The 22,425-nt window shown below is 29.4% G+C and overlaps 1 protein-coding gene across 1 annotated transcript; it reads right to left on the bottom strand.

Annotated features, from left to right (window-relative positions):
• Positions 1 to 17,937: 17,937 nt before the first annotated feature.
• Positions 17,938 to 19,514, bottom strand: LOC21392980 (E3 ubiquitin-protein ligase Praja-2). Its single transcript, XM_010102587.2, has one exon. It carries the CDS (start codon positions 19,392 to 19,394, stop codon positions 18,216 to 18,218), a length of 1,179 nt encoding a protein of 392 aa, XP_010100889.1. The 5' UTR covers positions 19,395 to 19,514; the 3' UTR covers positions 17,938 to 18,215.
• Positions 19,515 to 22,425: the final 2,911 nt, after the last annotated feature.

The raw sequence follows: 22,425 nt of genomic DNA, 5'->3' as shown, positions 1-22,425 counted from the left end.
GGAGTCTTTCTAGCCACCAATCACATTTCACTACTTTGCCACGTGTGAAGGCCTGAAATTGTGATTTGCCCATAGAGGAGAAGCTTGAGTAAACTACTGTAAAATCCTCACTCTAGAGATGGAAGAATGGCCAATCAGCCATGAAGCCTTATCTGTTTTGGAAGAGCTAAGAGAACTTTTTATTAATATTAAAAGGTGTGGTTTGTATGATTCTTTAACAAATTAAAGGGCAATTTGCTTACCATGTGCACAAATTTACACCAAGAGAATCATTACAAAATATTAAAAAAAACAAAGAAGGTAAAAAAATTTACAAGGTTGCGTATTCGAAATAGAAAGGAACCATCAAAGGAAAATAATGGAAGCTTTGTCAATTGTCAATTCTTTTTGAGAAAAAAAAAGGCTTAAGTCCACCAGACATCATATTCTTCCTATGTGTAAATTATGTGTCTCAGATGCCAACTTCAACGGATGTATCAAGTTAAAACATCCTTATTTTATTCATTCTATGAACTGGATATAGACATTAGAAAAACAACATTTGCACAAAAAGTAATTAAACTCTACGTGGTGCCTCTTTTGTAGTGGTCCAAACTATTTGTACATATTTATTAGCAGCGTCGAGTAGCTTCTCTTTTCCACTTACTTTGATCATTTTGCACTTTATTTGGTTGAGCAAGACAAATGTTGTGAGAGTGAAATTAAAAACTTGGTTCCATTAGGAAAATGGTGTACGACCACTGAACTGAGCAAGGTGAGTGTAATTAGAAACTTGGTTCTATACGGAAAATGGTGTACAACCACTGAACTGATCTCAAGTCGACAGTTGAGTTCATATTGTTAGGTGAATTTTCACCGTCAACAAAGAACACTCACAATATATTTTATAAATTCCTCGTGTGGGAGAATATTTCATCTCTTATTACTAGTATTTGAATGACCTAAATCTCATACCGAGTATATACTAGAACGATCATAGGTATTTAAAAAGGTTACTTAATAAAATTTGATTGTAATCTCATTAAGAAAAAAATAAAATAGAACACTAGAACAGTGTAACACAAGCACTAGGTGATGGTGCATTTTGTTCACCTATATATGCTCTATAGGTGTGATCCTAGACAGCACAATGTCCAGGAACCAAAACCCAAGTGGTGCAACTCAATTATTCATAAATATTCTGAAATCCAAAATTCAGTCTCTGCACTAGAAATAGAGCATGAAGAATATGATAGCTTGTCCCTAAGAAATGGTGGTCTGCTTGGAGGGCTAAATACTAAGCATAATGGTGCATTTGGGGTCAATTTTTGTCATCTCTATTACAAACATGGAGAAGATTGACATATGGTTTCAACCACTCAATTCAGCAGGTGTTGCTCAGTGGAGAAATCTTGTTGTGTTGTGGTGGGAATGCATTTCAGGGAATTTATGGATGTACTTTGAATTGCAGTCTCCCACTAGTTAATTATAAAACATATATATCGGTTATATATATATATATAGGTACAGATTCTTATTGGGAGTGCAAGTTTTAACAGTTGAATTTTGTCCAAATAATTACATCAAAACGAAAAAAAATATGTACATAAGATAGTTTCTAATACAAATTTGATATTTATCAATGGTTTATTTTTTCAAGTTTTACTGTAAAAATCTCGTGTATATATATTATATATATGTATATATATAGATTATATATATATATATATATACATATCAGGCCAAAAAACTTGATGAGGAAAATGGATCTCTCTGCAATACTTCGGGGGTTGGATCATCTGGTGGGAGTGGAATGTAAAAGTCAACAATGTCATTAGACAGGTTTGGACCTTTATTTCTATTCTTGTCGTGTGATTGTTCTTCTTTTGTTTCATTTCTCTTTCTTTCTTGAGTTTTCTTATTATTTCTTCATTTATTTTTTGTGTGCCAGTGAGAGTATAAAGAGATGGATGAGCAGTTGAAAAACAGTTCAGTATGTCTTTTTGTCTAAACTGTACTTGTAACGTACATATGTATATAATAAGTTAGCATTTTGGCTGGTCAATGTTGCTCAACCAGGAAAATTTTAGACTTTCCTTTGAAGAAAGAAAGGAAGAAAGAGTTAAATTGCTAGATTAAAATTAAAATCTCAAATGGTGCCTTAGTCTGGCTCTAACGTAATTTGCAAGTGTGTGTGTGTATGTATGTGTATATATATTATATGTAAAGAAATCATATTTTCTAAACTTCTACTTTAATATATTTTTAGCTGTTATATATATGTACTGATCTTTCTCGGCTTGTTATATATGTTTGTCAAGAGTTGCAAAGTTTGGCTAAAAGCATAACTTAGGAGTTGTTTGGTTGGGAGATTCGTACCCCGATTCAAATAATGATTCGTGATTCGCTACAGTATTTTTTCTCATAAAAAATACACGTAAATTGAAAATAATTTTAATCTCATGATTCTAATCCATGAACCAAACGTCTTTTTAATTAAATAGGTACGCAAACTTGGAAGTTCTACCATGAGGATTTGTTTTGGAAACTATAGTATGTCATCTTCTTTTCTTTATATTATTTTTTTGTTGAAGAAAATGAACTCCAACTTGTATGCTCCATTAATCTGAGAATAGATGACAGGTCAATATGGAATGTATATTACACCTTTCTTGCTTGTAATATATATATATATATTATTACTTTCAGTCCACTGTCTTTGTTTATAGCTAAATCCAAAGATACACTAACAGAACGGAAAAAAAGTTATCCAATTCTATTAAAAAAAATTTAACTCAGTGTTACTCAGACCACTAAGAATCAAACGATGCATAGTCTATTGTTAAGACACCAGCTTTAAAATAAAAAAATTTAGAGGGATAAAATCATTTTAATACTCCATGTTATAATAAAATATACTTTTAATATTCTGTATTTTTGATAATATTACAACAGTATTTTAACATTTTTAAAAACTTTTTGTTGGTACCCTAAAGCTCATAAAATGCATCTGATCAATTGTTGCAGCACCCAATAAAAACTTACTGTGACCAGCTATTATTTTTGGAAGAAAAATATATAATTCTCCCTTTCTCCTCGTTACATATCTTATCTATTTCCTACAAATTATTCTTCGTATCTATCCATCTTTCCCGAACTATCCATACATTTCGATCCACAGTTGCTACATTCCAAAATAGCAGCAAGGGTGTTTTGGGAAAAGGGTGTTTCAAGAAGGAACATTGCCCTAGAATAACGGTCAAGGTACATTTAACTATTGTACTTTTCGTACCAAAACACTTCCAATACTGAAATAAAAATAAGGATTTTTTTTTTTTTTACAATTCCTGTCCTTTTTCTTTTGTTTTAGCTATTAAATTAGGGAAGTTTTCTAGTAGGTTTACAAAAAATAAACTACATATAATTTTTGTCGTAAAATTTATATTATAAATTATTTATTTTGTATATTTTTTTATTATAATATGATTTTGATCTAATTTAACCGTAAAAAATTAATAATACCGATAGGTCAGGTCTACAAAAAAACTCGTGTTAAATTAACTTCTTAATGGTTTAATTTAGATTACTGATTGGAATATTTTTGCATCGAGTAATATAAATTTTTAACATGTACACTCACAAATAACATCTTAAAAAACTAATCCAACAACTAAAATAACAGTTTTCACTAAAAGGAGAAAAAACAATTTCTAATGTAAAAATTCCCTAAAAATCAATGGTGAATTTTGTGTATAAAATATGTAAAACTACTCTATCGAGTTGCCATAAGTTTTTACCATTACATTTTCATTATTTTTTGTTAAATCATTATATATATTTTTAATTTAACATGATTTTACTGTAATTTAAGATCAGTTTGATTCATAAGTTCAAACTATAATTTATAATTCTTATATTTAAAATTTAATTTAAAAAAATACTTAAAAATTATAATTTGAACTATACAAAACTCATAAAATAAATACATTCTTTAATAGTTCAAAACTACACCCCACCAACGACCACAAATAGTAAGAGGAAGGTTATAAATATGAGGATATGAATAGAACCGGCAATATAGGTCATAATACGACTAAAAAATGACATGAATTTTACGGGTTAAGGTTGATAAAAAAGATGTTCGAGTCAAAATTGGGTCGACCTGAAATTAACACGAAAAATACGGGTCAATTTCATGTTGAACCCACCTAACACGAATACAACACGAAACTCGTAAAAAACTAAAAAATACATATATTTTTCATTACATATTTTTTATTTTATTATGAACTTGTGATATCATGAAAGTTATACTCAAAATCTTATACTATTATATGCTTAATTTATGTTATTCTATTATAGTGTGTTATTAATTTTAAATTATTTTTAATATGTAAAAAACTAAATAAAAATATATAATTTTCGTATTAATTTTAAGTTTACAAATCATTTTCGTACCATATCATGTTAAACTGTAAAATAATTGTATCATGTTCGTATTATAATTTTTAAAAAATTTAAATTGTATTTAAATTGACCGTAAATTTAAAAATATAATAAAAGTACGGTAAATAATACGAATTGCCAGACATGAATATCAGAGGTGGACAGACGAGAAAAACGCGGGCGCATGATAGATGTCACCTGCGGGCCCTTTGCTAACAAGCGCGCGTGCACCATCGCTTTTCCCTATTGCTTAGCATGTCAACTCACCCGACCCAATCACACACTCTCTCTCTCTCTCTCTCTCTCTCTCTAGACTCTAGGATTTCTGTGTCTAGGCTTCTCTTGTTCTTTAAAGACTTTTTCAGGTTCTCCACCCATCACGGGGTCTGGCAAATTTTTGGGTGTTGTCATTTGGTACCCATATGTGCACCCCACTTAGGCAACCCATTTAATAAATTCACAATTTTTATTTTCAACACTGAAAATGATACTATTTCTAACATGGGGCATGAAAAATCCATCCAACAAGACTCATTTATGGCATATATGAGTATAAAATTGAAATTCCTTAGGGAAAAAAAAAAAAGAAAGTAAAAAGCGATTATGAATATGACTCATCAATTGAGAAAATCCACAAATAACGAGTCTTTTTTTTTATGATTGTTTTTATATGTACGTCTTCATGAGCATTATTTCTCATATAAAAAACGCCACGTAATTCAATCATCTTGAAAACTCGGTATTTGTCAATTTTAGCTTATTAATATGAAGTAATGCATGACCTTTATGTAAGTCTCTTATATCACAATTGAAAAAGTGTACGACTCAATTTTATTTGTATAAGTAGTTAGAAACAATACTGAATAGCGGTTATAGGTTTAATTAACTAAAAATTTATAAATATATCTAATATTAAAATTAAAAGTTCGAATTCATCACTGAAATTCAAGTAAAAAAAAAAAGGCGTAAATATTTGATTGTACATTTGTCAGTTTTTTAGACCGGTAGCATGGATCTTCCGTGGTCTCCCCAAAAAATCAAAACATTTTTAATTTTCCTGTTATTTTTCATTAATGAGGTCATGAGATTATAAAGAGATTGGTTAATACAGGATAAGTCCATCATCAACTAAAAGCACCCTCTTCACTATTCGTCCTCTTTAATCCACTTTTGATTAGGTAATTAGTTAATTGTATAGTATATGTTGTTTTGCCAATGATCATTCAATAAAGTTTGTCATCTTTGGTGCAAATGCAATGCATATACGCATATATATAATATTGTTGGGTGGTGCATTTTGAGTAAGACTGACATACACACATATTACATATCGCTGCATTTGCTTACGTACTTGTAATAAGGTTTTAATTTGGTCCACTAGCTATGTGGATAACAAAGGTGTAGGTTTTAACAAAACGATATTTAATTGTCTCTAATCATTTTTTTATTAGAGGGTTAACTTAATGACCTTGTTGTCATCAATATTGTCGTTATTATTTGTAACATCAATTACAACATTATTGATGTTTACTGCTATTACTGCTGCTGATCATCCATCGTCTTAGGTTATCCAAAAGCTGTTATTAACCTATTTCTACAATTGTGATTTATATAATTATGCTGCTTCAATTGCTTCTTGATGAAAATTCTCGAAAAAATAAAATTAAAATAAAACAAAACTATCAATAGTTTTTGCCGAGAATATTTATATCTAGCTATGAGACAAAGGCCAAAAATAAAAATAAAAATAAAAAAGATTTGATATTTCATATCTCAATGATTTGAATGGATGTCTTCCCCTGAAAATCTTTCATGTCCGGACAAAATTTGATTGAGTAGAGAGCAGAGTACTCGATGAGGATATCTAATAGTTCAATAGCTACCCTATAAATTAAGATTACTAGGCATATGTTTGTGGTGGGGATAGTATATATATACACACATATATATTATATATTTAAAAAAAAAAGTATGGGAAGAACAATTAGCCACCTATGACAATTGAGATACCCACTGCTAAGCCATGTTTGTATTGAATTCTAACTACTTATGTTAGGAGATACTTATGTTAGGAGATAAAACGTGCCATTGATTTTTTTAAATCCTTATAGAATTTAAATTTGAGATCTCTCATCTATTAAACTACATATGAGTAAGCTTAAAATCACTAAATTATCTGTCTATAAGCTATAAATTTTTTAGTTATAGGTTTTTTTATGAATATTTTGGTTCTAGTTTAAGAATAACATAAAATCTTAAAAAATAAAATCACAACTGAAATCATCAAAATAATCATGAAGAAAAGCCTTATTATTATGATGTCATATATGTTCCGATATGTACCCCTTTGCATAGACAATATTTCTCTACTTGTTGCTTGTCTTATTTATTTATTTTTTTCGCTGTCCCTATTTTTGCTGCTTTTTCTGAATTTATTTATATATATCTATATATATATTTTATCCCTTTAGCCTCAAACACAAACTATGATGTTTTTCCCCCCTCAATATCTTACCAAGTTGTTCCTATCATCAAATGCGCAATTGACCTGAATTTCTCATCAAACAACAAACATAATCTTCTTCGGTACAAGAGAATGTCGGAAGAATCTGGGAGAAAGCAAATTAGGACGGTTGATTTGGTTAATTTCCGAGAAAAAGCCAAAGCTCTTGCCTAGCTTTTCATGGTAAAAGTTTGGAATGGCCCAATGGTTATATTGGGGTCTTTTATACTTCCTATTTTTGGGCCATAAATTCCTCATGAATCTAATACATTTTTTACTAAGTGGTGCAAAAAGTGGTGCCCTTGAGGTTTCATCTTAATTTCTACTTGAAAATCACAAAAAGGATATTCAAGACTGGCCGGGGAACAACATAAAGTTGAGCACTATAACTTGCTTACGGTAAAGATGAGAAAGCAAAGTGGGCGAGCTTTGCAAAAACAAATGGTTTTTCTTATCTAAACAAAAAATAAATAATAATAAAAATAAAACAAAGAGTGAATATTTCAAGCATTATCCATAAAAACACAAACATAGAATTAGGGGGTAGCACTGCAATTACGTATCCTCAAATGCCATCATTTTCAAACCCAAAATGATTCAAGTAATAATTCAAAGTAGCCACTTCTTAAAAAATATCCTCTCATGAAGTATTCAGCAGGGGGGGTATTTGCAAAAATAAAAATAAAAATGATGAACCAAGGCCACTGCCACCCCCAAGGGCCACATCCATAATAAAGTTTCTAGAGGGTGCTTTTCTTCGTTGCCCCTGTGGACACCAGGACAGCCATAGAGTTAACTTCACCCCATTGCTGAAAATGACAAATTTGTTTCCTTCTATTTTTGTTATTCATACATACATACATACATACATATATTAGGTGAATAAGCAATACATATATGTATAGCATTATTCACCTAGCTATATATATATATATATATATATATATTATTAGGTGATCATGCAATTAACCTTAATTGATCATAGTTAAAACAAATCTAAAAGTGGGGTTTAGGGACTTAATTATCACGGTTTAAATTGGCTGTGAATAAGCAAAACAATATGATTTGGAGCACAATAACTCTAGCTAACAGAAGCATTTTTTTTTTCCGGATCCAAAGTGAGGCATATCATACTAATGAAGTGCGAGCGTCAGCAGTATTAAATATAAAGAATGTGGAGTTCTAAAAACGACAGCCATTAGTCTGCTATAATCTTTGTTGATTATAACTGATCATATTATAATGCTACAAACTATATGTCTTACATGAGATTCGTATCTTTTAAATGTGGTTAAGAATCCCTCAAAAAAATATATATATTGTTAAGATGGACAAATAGGGAATACAAAGTTCAAGATCTTTCTAGAAAGTAATAATCACTAGCCCCACTTTTGTCCCTTAAATCTTGCAGCAAATCTTAATTAACATGGTGAGAAAGATCATTATTAGCAAAGTACAACTTCTTGCTGTTAGTGTCATCATCTCTAGGTCGTATGTGTTTTTTTTTTTTTTAATAGAAAAGCATTTATTAGATCAACATATACAACACAGAGGATGTTTGGTACCTAGATTCGTTCCTTGATTTGAATTATGGTTTGTGGTTCGTTACAGTATTTTTTCTCATAAAAAATACACGTAAATTGAAAATAGTTCTAAGGTTCTAATCCATGAACAAAACGTTAGTGAGAATCATGATTTATGATTTTAATTTTTAAAATTTAAATTTTTTATGAAAAAAATACTATAAAAAATTAAAAATTATAATTCAAAATTAAGAATAAACTCTTAAAATAAACATGGCATAATAATCGTGTATATAAAAATTTATATATATATATATACACGTATTTATAGCCACACGCTCATATGCAGCAAACTGCCAAATCGGCAGGCAATAGGTATTTTCATTTTAAGGTAAATTGTATTATAACATGAATTCCTAAGATAAAACTCAGTTTGTAGCATGTTTTTCATTACAAGTTTAGAATTTTTTCCTTTTTGATTACTTTTTCTTTTAACTATTATCAAATATGAATACATACAGTTGCATATATATGATCAACATTATAGTCCTCAGACGGACCAGTGCCTTAGATAATCATAAATATATCTAACCAATTAGATGGAACAAAAGCTAATCGTACGGTTATAGGATGTTTAGCGGGCAAAGAAAAACAAGCAAGACCTTTGTTCTACACAAAACTTAATAGTTTGTTACTTTTTTTTTTATAGATATTATTATATATAAGGATAAAATCATTTTGGTACTCTGTATTATAGCGAAACATGCTCTTAGTATCATATATTTTTGATAATATTAAAACGACAACTTGACGTTTTTAAAAACAACTTCTTAGTATCATGAAGCTAATTTTTGAGACATATAATGTCCAAACTACTGTTCTTATTGATTAAATAAATATCAGTATTTCTTAAAAAATATGAAAATATTTTAAAACATTGAAATATTTAAAAAAATAATAAAATAAAAAAGTTTATAATTTTTTCTACATCTATTAGATTTTGATTAATTAAATAGAAGGGTACTAATGTCAATTTACATCTCAAAAATCAGCTTAAAGGTTCAAAGAAGATGTTTGCAAAAACGTTGAGGTGCCACTTTAATATTATAAAAAACACAATGTACTAAGAGTATATTTCACTATGACATAAGATACCAAAATAATTTTATCACTTATATATAAGAGATTTTTCTCATAGTCACTGAAAAAATAAACTACAAAAAATGCTCTATTTTCAACCATCTATTTGTATAAAAAGCTATAATTATCCATATTTTTTTAATATGATATGATTTCTATCAAATTTAACGACTAATATAAAAACCCATTATATATATATATCTTCTAAATATACACGTTCTCTCAAATAATTTATGGTCAGATACAGACATGCTAATTTTTCTGTTGACTCTGACGCTGAAATGCGACGTCTTGAATTTTGGATCACCTCCTTAAGGAGTAATGTAGTAGATCATAAGAAAAGTTGCCCAAATCAAAAAAAATGAGTGGTTGTTTTCTTCTCTCACACTATTTTTTCTTCGGCCCGTTTAATAACGTTTTTAAAAATAATTTTATTTTTAGTATAAAAGTAAAAATAAAATTATTTTGAGAAGCATTTTAATATTAATTTTGAAATTACGTTTAGTTAATTTTTTAAGAGATTATTTTGAGTATAATAAAAATGTGAAATCATGTTTAATTATAATTATTAATTAATATATTATAACATTATTAATAAGTACTAAAAAATGAAAACATAAAAAAAATAACTTTTAACAGTTTTTTAATTCCTTTACAAAAATTATTCTCACTGTTTTTTATTTTCATTTTTATTTTAAAAATATTTACTAAATAAACATGATTTGCAGACTGTTTTCATTTTCGTGTCTTAAAAAACGTGTAAAAATATTTTCAAAATCCTGTTTGGTTGGAGGATTCGTTTTCTGATTCGAATCATAGTTCATGATTCGCTACAATATTTTCTCTCATAAAAAACACACGTAAATCAAAAATAATTTTAATCCATGAATCAAACGGGCTCACGTGACATTTCTTTTTCTTCCTTCCTTTTCATTTTGTTTCTAATCTTTGAATTAGTCGGCCGGTAGGTGTTGAACCATAATGCGGACGGGTGAATTAGAACCACAACTGAATATGGAGAACTTCATGACAACTAACAAGTAAGAAGATACATAGAACTAAGAAAAAGAGCATCTGGTAATAACTTTCTTTTAAAACTCTAACTCAAAAGTTAAGTAAGTAAATAAATAAATAAATAAAAATGATTATGTAACTCTAAAGAGAAATTAACAGAATTTACTCCTTAACACGTGCTGTATTATAAATAAATAATTATTGTACCAAACATGGTAATATTACAGATTCTCATTCTCATTCTTAAGATTACTGCATACCAAACGCCCCCTTAATAGTTTGTTACATTTTTTGTTTGAGATATTATTATATATAAGGATAAAATCATTTTGGTACTCTGTATTATAGCGAAACATACTCTTAGTATCATGTATTTTTGATAATATTAAAACGACAACTTGACGTTTTTAAAAACAACTTCTTAGTATCCTGAAGCTAATTTTTGAGACATATAATGTCCAAACTACTGTTCTTATTGATTAAATAAAAATCAGTATTTCTTAAAAAATATGAATATATTTTAAAACATTGAAATATTTAAAAAAATAATAAAATAAAAAAGTTTATAATTTTTTCTACATCTATTAGATTTTGATTAATTAAATAGAAGGGTACTAAGGTCATTTTACATCTCAAAAATCAGCTTAAAGGTTCAAAGAAGATGTTTGTAAAAACGTTGAGGTACCACTTTAATATTATAAAAAACACAATGTAGTAAGAGTATATTTCACTATGACATAATATACCAAAATAATTTTATCACTTATATATAAGAGATTTCTCTCATAGTCACTGGAAAAATAAACTACAAAAAATGCTCTATTTTCAACCATCTATTTGTATAAAAAGCTATAATTATCCATATTTTTTTAATACGATATGATTTTTATCTAATTTAACGACTAATATAAAAACCCATTATATATATATATATATATTCTAAATATACACGTTCTCTCAAATAATTTATGGTCAGATACAGACATGCTAATTTTTCTGTTGACTCTGACGCTGAAATGCGACGTCTTGAATTTTGGATCGCCTCCTTAAGGAGTAATGTAGTAGATCATAAGAAAAGTTGCCCAAATCAAACAAAATGAGTGGTTGTTTTCTTCTCTCACACTATTTTTTCTTCGGCCCGTTTAATAACGTTTTTAAAAATAATTTTATTTTTAGTATAAAAGTAAAAATAAAATTATTTTGAGAAGCATTTTAATATTAATTTTGAAATTACGTTTAGTTAATTTTTTAAGAGATTATTTTGAGTATAATAAAAATGTGAAATCATGTTTAATTATAATTATTAATTAAGATATTATAACATTATTAATAAGTACTAAAAAATGAAAACATAAAAAAAATAACTTTTAACAGTTTTTTAATTCCTTTACAAAAATTATTCTCACTGTTTTTTATTTTCATTTTTATTTTAAAAATATTTACTAAATAAACATGATTTGCAGACTGTTTTCATTTTCGTGTCTTAAAAAACGTGTAAAAATATTTTCAAAATCCTGTTTGGTTGGAGGATTCGTTTTCTGATTCGAATCATAGTTCATGATTCGCTACAATATTTTCTCTCATAAAAAACACACGTAAATCAAAAATAATTTTAATCCATGAATCAAACGGGCTCACGTGACATTTCTTTTTCTTCCTTCCTTTTCATTTTGTTTCTAATCTTTGAATTAGTCGGCCGGTAGGTGTTGAACCATAATGCGGACGGGTGAATTAGAACCACAACTGAATATGGAGAACTTCATGACAACTAACAAGTAAGAAGATACATAGAACTAAGAAAAAGAGCATCTGGTAATAACTTTCTTTTAAAACTCTAACTCAAAAGTTAAGTAAGTAAATAAATAAATAAATAAAAATGATTATGTAACTCTAAAGAGAAATTAACAGAATTTACTCCTTAACACGTGCTGTATTATAAATAAATAATTATTGTACCAAACATGGTAATATTACAGATTCTCATTCTCATTCTTAAGATTACTGCATACCAAACGCCCCCTTAATAGTTTGTTACATTTTTTGTTTGAGATATTATTATATATAAGGATAAAATCATTTTGGTACTCTGTATTATAGCGAAACATACTCTTAGTATCATGTATTTTTGATAATATTAAAACGACAACTTGACGTTTTTAAAAACAACTTCTTAGTATCCTGAAGCTAATTTTTGAGACATATAATGTCCAAACTACTGTTCTTATTGATTAAATAAAAATCAGTATTTCTTAAAAAATATGAATATATTTTAAAACATTGAAATATTTAAAAAAATAATAAAATAAAAAAGTTTATAATTTTTTCTACATCTATTAGATTTTGATTAATTAAATAGAAGGGTACTAAGGTCATTTTACATCTCAAAAATCAGCTTAAAGGTTCAAAGAAGATGTTTGTAAAAACGTTGAGGTACCACTTTAATATTATAAAAAACACAATGTAGTAAGAGTATATTTCACTATGACATAATATACCAAAATAATTTTATCACTTATATATAAGAGATTTCTCTCATAGTCACTGGAAAAATAAACTACAAAAAATGCTCTATTTTCAACCATCTATTTGTATAAAAAGCTATAATTATCCATATTTTTTTAATACGATATGATTTTTATCTAATTTAACGACTAATAAAAACCCATTATATATATATATATATTCTAAATATACACGTTCTCTCAAATAATTTATGGTCAGATACAGACATGCTAATTTTTCTGTTGACTCTGACGCTGAAATGCGACGTCTTGAATTTTGGATCGCCTCCTTAAGGAGTAATGTAGTAGATCATAAGAAAAGTTGCCCAAATCAAACAAAATGAGTGGTTGTTTTCTTCTCTCACACTATTTTTTCTTCGGCCCGTTTAATAACGTTTTTAAAAATAATTTTATTTTTAGTATAAAAGTAAAAATAAAATTATTTTGAGAAGCATTTTAATATTAATTTCCTTTTCATTTTGTTTCTAATCTTTGAATTAGTCGGCCGGTAGGTGTTGAACCATAATGCGGACGGGTGAATTAGAACCACAACTGAATATGGAGAACTTCATGACAACTAACAAGTAAGAAGATACATAGAACTAAGAAAAAGAGCATCTGGTAATAACTTTCTTTTAAAACTCTAACTCAAAAGTTAAGTAAGTAAATAAATAAATAAATAAAAATGATTATGTAACTCTAAAGAGAAATTAACAGAATTTACTCCTTAACACGTGCTGTATTATAAATAAATAATTATTGTACCAAACATGGTAATATTACAGATTCTCATTCTCATTCTTAAGATTACTGCATACCAAACGCCCCCTTAATAGTTTGTTACATTTTTTGTTTGAGATATTATTATATATAAGGATAAAATCATTTTGGTACTCTGTATTATAGCGAAACATACTCTTAGTATCATGTATTTTTGATAATATTAAAACGACAACTTGACGTTTTTAAAAACAACTTCTTAGTATCCTGAAGCTAATTTTTGAGACATATAATGTCCAAACTACTGTTCTTATTGATTAAATAAAAATCAGTATTTCTTAAAAAATATGAATATATTTTAAAACATTGAAATATTTAAAAAAATAATAAAATAAAAAAGTTTATAATTTTTTCTACATCTATTAGATTTTGATTAATTAAATAGAAGGGTACTAAGGTCATTTTACATCTCAAAAATCAGCTTAAAGGTTCAAAGAAGATGTTTGTAAAAACGTTGAGGTACCACTTTAATATTATAAAAAACACAATGTAGTAAGAGTATATTTCACTATGACATAATATACCAAAATAATTTTATCACTTATATATAAGAGATTTCTCTCATAGTCACTGGAAAAATAAACTACAAAAAATGCTCTATTTTCAACCATCTATTTGTATAAAAAGCTATAATTATCCATATTTTTTTAATACGATATGATTTTTATCTAATTTAACGACTAATATAAAAACCCATTATATATATATATCTTCTAAATATACACGTTCTCTCAAATAATTTATGGTCAGATACAGACATGCTAATTTTTCTGTTGACTCTGACGCTGAAATGCGACGTCTTGAATTTTGGATCGCCTCCTTAAGGAGTAATGTAGTAGATCATAAGAAAAGTTGCCCAAATCAAACAAAATGAGTGGTTGTTTTCTTCTCTCACACTATTTTTTCTTCGGCCCGTTTAATAACGTTTTTAAAAATAATTTTATTTTTAGTATAAAAGTAAAAATAAAATTATTTTGAGAAGCATTTTAATATTAATTTTGAAATTACGTTTAGTTAATTTTTTAAGAGATTATTTTGAGTATAATAAAAATGTGAAATCATGTTTAATTATAATTATTAATTAAGATATTATAACATTATTAATAAGTACTAAAAAATGAAAACATAAAAAAAATAACTTTTAACAGTTTTTTAATTCCTTTACAAAAATTATTCTCACTGTTTTTTATTTTCATTTTTGTTTTAAAAATATTTACTAAATAAACATGATTTGCAGACTGTTTTCATTTTCGTGTCTTAAAAAATGTGTAAAAATATTTTCAAAATCCTGTTTGGTTGGAGGATTCGTTTTCTGATTCGAATCATAGTTCATGATTCGCTATAATATTTTCTCTCATAAAAAACACACGTAAATCGAAAATAATTTTAATCCATGAATCAAACGGGCTCACGTGACATTTCTTTTTCTTCCTTCCTTTTCATTTTGTTTCTAATCTTTGAATTAGTCGGCCGGTAGGTGTTGAACCATAATGCGGACGGGTGAATTAGAACCACAACTGAATATGGAGAACTTCATGACAACTAACAAGTAAGAAGATACATAGAACTAAGAAAAAGAGCATCTGGTAATAACTTTCTTTTAAAACTCTACCTCAAAAGTTAAGTAAATAAATAAATAAATAAAAATGATTATGTAACTCTAAAGAGAAATTAACAGAATTTACTCCTTAACACGTGCTGTATTATAATTTTCGCACTTAAACTTTTATTTGTGGACAAAGTTCGAGATTTTTTTTTTCTTCTTTCGAAAGGAGTTCTCGAATGGTTTTGGGTCTTCTCATTGAAAAAAAAAAAAAAAAAGAAGAAAAGAAGAAGAAGAACTCGTATTGGGTAGTAGGTTTGAGCAAAGCAATTTTGCGTACGTGCATATTATTGTGTACCAAATAAGTCCATGGCCTTTTCAACTATCTACTTTCCAAACCAAAGACTTCCATACAACTAAAAAGCGACCCGTCAAAAGTGATGATTTAATTGATTGCAATACAAAGTAATGACAAAACAAAAAATTTCGTCGTTGGTTTGGTTAATCTCAAAAGTGATGATATAATTGTTAAAATTTTACAGTTCTGCACCAATTGAACAAAAAATGTTGTGTTCTAGAGCCTTGACAAGTACGTCATTCGTCTAACCTTTGGATGAACGTCCGGTGATTGTACTCAAATTGCCTTCAAACTCGTTACGTCTGCAATGTTTTGATTTTCTTATTGCTCTGGCTTTTGTGTGCCTAGCAAGACAAACCCAGAGGAAAGTGCCGAGAATATTCACGGTACACGAAAACAGACATATTTGACCATAGACGGAGCGATTAAGGCCTCAGCTGGGAGGCTTAACTTTTAATTTTTAAAAATTTTATATATGAAAGTGTGTATTATATTACATTCATATATGATAAACCCCCACTAAAATTAATTTTACAGTCCTCGTCAGAGATATTACATCATGGCCTACTCAAGTAAATATGGGTCCTTAAGCACAAAACTCTAAAAGTGGTCTTTTAGAAAAATATATATATATATATATATATATATATATATATTTTCTCTGGTGTTTTATATTTTTTAAAAATATAAGTGTTCTCTAGTTATTAGTCGTTAGATGTGTATTAAATATAATTAAAAATTAAATTAAATTAAAAAAATAATACAGATTTGACGGTTAATAAATAGGGAACACGGCGTTCTTAAAGTTTATTAAAATTCCATCATCTTGGCTTAAAACATATTTTTTGCCTTTTAAGATGTAAACTTATTAGTTAAATCTTTATATTTTGCCAGTCACATTTGTTAAAAACTTATATTTAAATTAAAAATCAAATAATTACTAGTAAAACAGAAAAATAACAAGAAATAAAAAATAAAAAAAAAAAACTAGTGTGAAGCTAAAACAATGATAATAAAAAAATTGACAAGAAAGAAGTAAGGAAAAAAAAATGATATAGCCTTTTTAAAGGGAAGGTTGAGAACTTGTAAAACTCTTGAAATGACGTTGATGAGCAGGGAAAGTAGGCAGAGCTAAAGGCAGGAGAGGTTAGGTTCTGTTCTTTTTTTATTTTATTTTATTTTATTTTATGTCTTTGCAATGTTGTAAAATCGACACATATACATAGATATACTTATATATAGGTGTGTATATATAGATATATTCATAAGGAAATAGTTGAGTCTTTTTTGAGATATAGTCAAAGAAAAAAAAGGCGATTAGTTGGTTATCAATTAAAAGCAGTTGACGTATTAAAGAAAATCGTTGTTGTGTCTAAACGGAGAAAATCCTTTTATGTGCCTCTGAGCTCTTAAGATGTTGTGGTGATAGAAATCTTTTTTTAAACGAAACTAATGGAAACCGTTAATTCATATCGAAGAACAAGTCTTGACTATTAATCTCTCCTATAAAAAGAGGTTAATCGTGTGCGTGTAATTTTCAGATTCTAAGTACACGATCTCCAAAAAATGGTTCCACAAAATGCAGTTACTTTCAGTTTTAATGTAAAATAAATTTGTTATATAGATATAATTAATGAGGAATTTTAATTCATTAGAGGCCTCAGGCAATTGTCTAACTTGGCTAGGCATAGAGCCGGCACTGCATCACATTCTCCAAAAAACCCAATACAAGTAAAAACAATGAACTCAATCTTTAATGGCCTTGATAATAAAATTTATAAACAATATTTTTCAAGGCATGAAAAGTCATTGGGGTTAAGTATAGTGCATTAATAGATATTTATTAATCACATTTGGATGACCAGATCTAGCATTCACCCAAAATAGATCACCACTATCTACAGCCTAGCACATGATCACTTAACAAGGATCAAAACTTTAAAAATTCAGCTCAAGACATTAACTAACCCATGAAGCAGATTCATTTGTAATTTGGTTAGCTTACAGTTTATAGAAATATGACCACAGATTCATTAAAAATCACTAACAAGCTACATTTGACTTTCTGACTGCAATGGAAATCATATTTAATTCTAACAATAATTCATCAGAAAAAGTTGATCATAAAGCAATTGGTCTGTATAAGCCTGTAATGGTTATAATTAGTTAAAAGTAATCATTTTATGACTGTTAAAATAACTTTGTAACCAATCCCTCGTTACAGAACTGACATAGGACAAGACCAAGAAATTGAAAACAAGGATGCATTTCTTCAATCTAGTGATCAGTACTACCACCAAGAATTAAATTTGCCATCAAAGGCAATTTATTCAGCATAAAAATTTCAAGAAAATAGTACACTCCAAGTCCATAATATGGTTCATTCTTAATACTGAAAAGAACCAGAGACTGTCTCCAAAAGGGCTATTTACATGGCCTCCGAATTCGTCGACGGGCTACGCCGACAAGCCCTTTCGCCCCTCCTCCGCTCGTAATCTGGATCATCCGTCGGCAACTCGAACCTACAGATGGGGCACGTGTTACGAATTCCCAACCATGGCGCAATGCAGTCCCCGTGATAACAGTGACAACAAGGCAACTTCTGCACCTTCTCCCCAACCAAAAACTCATCTTTGCAGACAGCACAAGCCGCAACCTCTCCCCGCAATTCCTCCATTGTCAACTCAACAAAAGGGAGATTCTCCACGACGCTTTTCGCGGCCGGGGGGCTGCCCCTCAGAGCACTCTCGCTCTCCATGAATCGCTCGAAAAGGGCATCGGATTCAGGGCCGACGGCGTACATGTAATCTTCATAGGCATCCTCAGCGGCCAGATAGGAAGCGGCGCCAGTATCAGCCGTTGTGTTATTGCGTTCTAAGCTGGCGTTCGCCGCTAGACCGTTGATCGCCATGAGAACTTCCCAAACTGGCGTCCCCTCATCTTCATCTTCATCTTCATCTTCATCTTCCACGGCGAATTCAGACGCCGCCGGTGGTACCTCTTCAACTTCTCCGTCGTCGATCACAGTGCTCACATTCTCCTCCTTATTGGTCGTTCTTTCCTTTACTTCTTCCCAATCAAACACTTCTCCGTATACAGACCCCTCACCATCGTTCAATGCATCGAAATCCGAAAGCTTAACAACGCAATTTTCTTCGCAATCCGATTGGGAGTCGGATTCATCAACCCTAAGCCCATCGCCGCGAGAATCAACCGAAAGCCCACCTTTTTCAGGCTCAACCTTAAAACCCCCAATTACCGAACCCGAACCTCGATCACCGCCGTCGTCGCGACGGCGATCAAAGAGATCGGTGACGAAGCAGCTGATGTCACGGCCGGAGTCGGAGTCGGAGTCGGTCTCCGAGAGCCAGAATGAGCCGCCACTCCCGGAGCCAGCGGTGACGGCGAGGGTGGTTGTCGGAGACGGAACGAAGGCGGCGGAAGCAAATGGGTTGCAGTTATACTCGTCGGCCGCGCAGTTAATAGAGGCGCACCACTGGTTTAGGGGATCTTTTTGGAGGTCTGGGACTTGTTGATTAGGCTCTTCTGGTTCTAGTTCTTCGAGCAAAATGACAATGGGGTTCATTTTGTCTATACTATCCGCCATGGCTGGAGCTTGGAAGAATTGGAATTTGGAGATTTGGGTTAGGTTGGGGAGCTAAGGGGCTTATAGTATGGTGGAAATCGTTGGATTCTCATTCTGGTATTGATTGGGTTATATATTTGTATTTGAAGCTCGTCTGGTAGTGTTGGAAGTGTCAACCTCATAGATTGGAAAGAGATCCTCGTTGTCAACCTCGTATCTAACACGCCTTAATCTAATCCTGATTATTTGTGTTGATTAATACAAAAAATGTTTGGTAGAAAATTAGTTGGGAATAGAAAATAAGAGAAGCGTAATGCACGATCCTTCTAGAAAAAAGTGAAAATAAAAGGGTTGTTCTTTTGTCTAAAAAACTCAAAAAAAGACGATTCGAGTTTTAATTTTATTCAAATTTATGTTCTTTTAAGTTTTAATTTTATTCAATTTTACGTAACTTTATTCAAGTTACAACTTCAACTCAAGTTATAACTCAAATTCAACTCAAAAACTACACTCAAATTACACTCTAAAAAAATAACCCAAAAAATTTCAAAAAATCAGGAATGATTGGTTGCCCAAAGCCTTCACAATCCGTAGAGCAACATTGTCACATTTAAATTTTTAATTTGAGTTGAGATTATAATAAAAAAATTAAATATAATTATTTTTAAAAGTTTTTTATTAATAAGAAAAACTTAAATCTTAACTAGGTAAAATATTTAGGACTTCGAAGTTTCTTGTCGTTTTAAGAGAAAAAGACATTAACTTAGGCTTGAAAACGACACGTCGTTCCATTTTTTAAATTGCGCTTCCTCTGACAGACGAAATTTACTTTATAGTTCACGGTTCGTGTCGTTAATCTAACAATACATGAAGAACGAAGGCTCTGAGAATGCCACGCGCAGCCACTCTACTTTTTTTTTTTTTTTTTTTTTTTTCTTTTTTAACGTTATTTTAAAATTCTTTTTACATTTTGATTTTTGTGTGTTTTTAAAAATATATATTATTTGTCACTTTATTTATATGAAAGTAATTTTTTCATGCATATTTTTATTTTATTTTTAATTAATTAAAATAATTTTTTAAATGTATTTTTATTTAATTTTTTTATCAACTGTCATTTTTACATATATTTCTTTTGAATATAAATTTAAAAATTCTTAAATGCTCGTATACATGAATTTCTTATTAGGTGAATAATAGGTGTCTTCGTACAAAAATAGTATCATAAAACGACACATATATCGTCGCTTTAATGTTGCTGTGATGTTGTAATTAATGTGAAAACAACATGTCATTTAGAGTTTATTGTGTTTAATTTTGAGAAACGACGTATTTATGTGTAAAAGAAGCTCTCTCTTAGTTTCACGAATGGCATATCGTTTCTCATGAATGGTATGTCTTTCATAAGTCTTCGTCGTCTCCATTTTTTATCTTTTTTTTTATTATTTTTGCAATGTATTTCCCATTTTTGTAATCTCTCTTTTTTTGACAATTCACAAAACTTGAAAGCTATTTGAAGTTGATTAAATTCATATTATTCTATTATACGTCATCTCCATTTTTTATTTGTTTTATTTTTGCAATGTATTTTCCCTTTAATCTCTCTCTCTCGTTGGAATTTTCATTGATGAATTTGTTGCCATTATTTTGGGCATGATTTGGAAAGGATTTGATGATGATCTTATTGAAATTTTAATGGTAGCAGGAAATGTCTTTTTAGAAACGGTTAAAATCAATCAATTTGATTTGATTTGGTAAAAATCAAAATTTTTTTTTTGGTGAATTTGGTAAGTTACAAATAGATGAGTTGATTCATTTGCTGCAGAATATTTGTTTTGAAAATTGATTTGTTGCAGGAAACGTATTTTGGAGTTGATTTTGATCTGATTTGGTGAAGATCAACTTTTAGGCCATTGCTTGGTTATACAAAAAGGTCTAAGTTCATGGTGCATTCTGTAAAGATCATACTGCATTTATACAGGGGAGGCTAAGAATTTGCTGAAGTTGACTTTAAATATGCAATAAACTTTGTGCAGCGGATGACATTGAAGTTTTTGATAGCTAGTCGATTAGCTATTTAATTAAAGTTCCATAATGATCTCAGCATGCTTTTTAGTCCTAGAATTTCATAGAGTCGGATCATTTGTGAGCGATTGGTTTTTTTTTCATATTTATTTGGGAGAGGAAATTTAGATTTTTAGGAGAAAATTATTTTGTTGAAGGGATTTCAATATTGTAAGTTGATAGGAGTTTATTGAGCAAATCTATTGAGTAGTTTCAAGCTCATAGACGTCATATTTAGAGAAAAAGTCTCAGGGTGATTAAGTCCATTTAAATTATAATATTATTTACTTAGTTGATTGGTCATCATCTAAACGCGACCTTATAAATATAGGTGGTTACCGAACTGCAATACAAACTTTATATTTTTTTTTTTTACGTTTATTTTCAAGTTTTGCTAAATTGTTAATTTATCTTATAACAAAACTTGGTAAAAAAAAAAAAAAAGTGAACCTTTACCAACAGACAATTCACAAAACTCGAAAGCTATTTGAAGTTGATTAAATTCATATTAATTTATACTCCGACAAAATTTTTGTTTTCGTTTCCAAATAAGTAAAAGATTCATTAAACATAAATTTAATATAAGTCCCTTATACTCCGATAAACTTTTTGTTTTCGTCTCCAAATAAGTAAAAGATTCATTAAACATAAATCCCTTTAAAGAATAGAAAGAAAATCAAGTAGCCAGCTAAGACTACGACACAGCTACCACGTCTTATTATGACTATGATGAGCCACGAGGGACGTGCCTCAGGCACGTTCCCTGTACCCGTGTTTGCGAAAATATTTTTTATTTTATATGTTTTCTTTTGCCAAAATTTCGTCTAATGTTTAAAGAATTATTCTTTTCCTTTTTTTCTTGTTACAAAAGTATATATTTAAATATTCTAATTTAACTTATAATGTGAGTTAAACTCTAACATGCAAAAATGAATAAATATAACAAACCAATATAAACAAAAATCAACAAAATAATAAAAAGATATTA

This window comes from Morus notabilis, unplaced genomic scaffold, assembly GCF_000414095.1.
Source record: "Morus notabilis unplaced genomic scaffold, ASM41409v2 Scaffold85, whole genome shotgun sequence".
Taxonomy (NCBI): domain Eukaryota; kingdom Viridiplantae; phylum Streptophyta; class Magnoliopsida; order Rosales; family Moraceae; genus Morus; species Morus notabilis.
The sequence above is the reverse complement of the archived record's forward strand: the minus strand, read 5'-3'. Positions and strand labels throughout refer to the sequence as shown.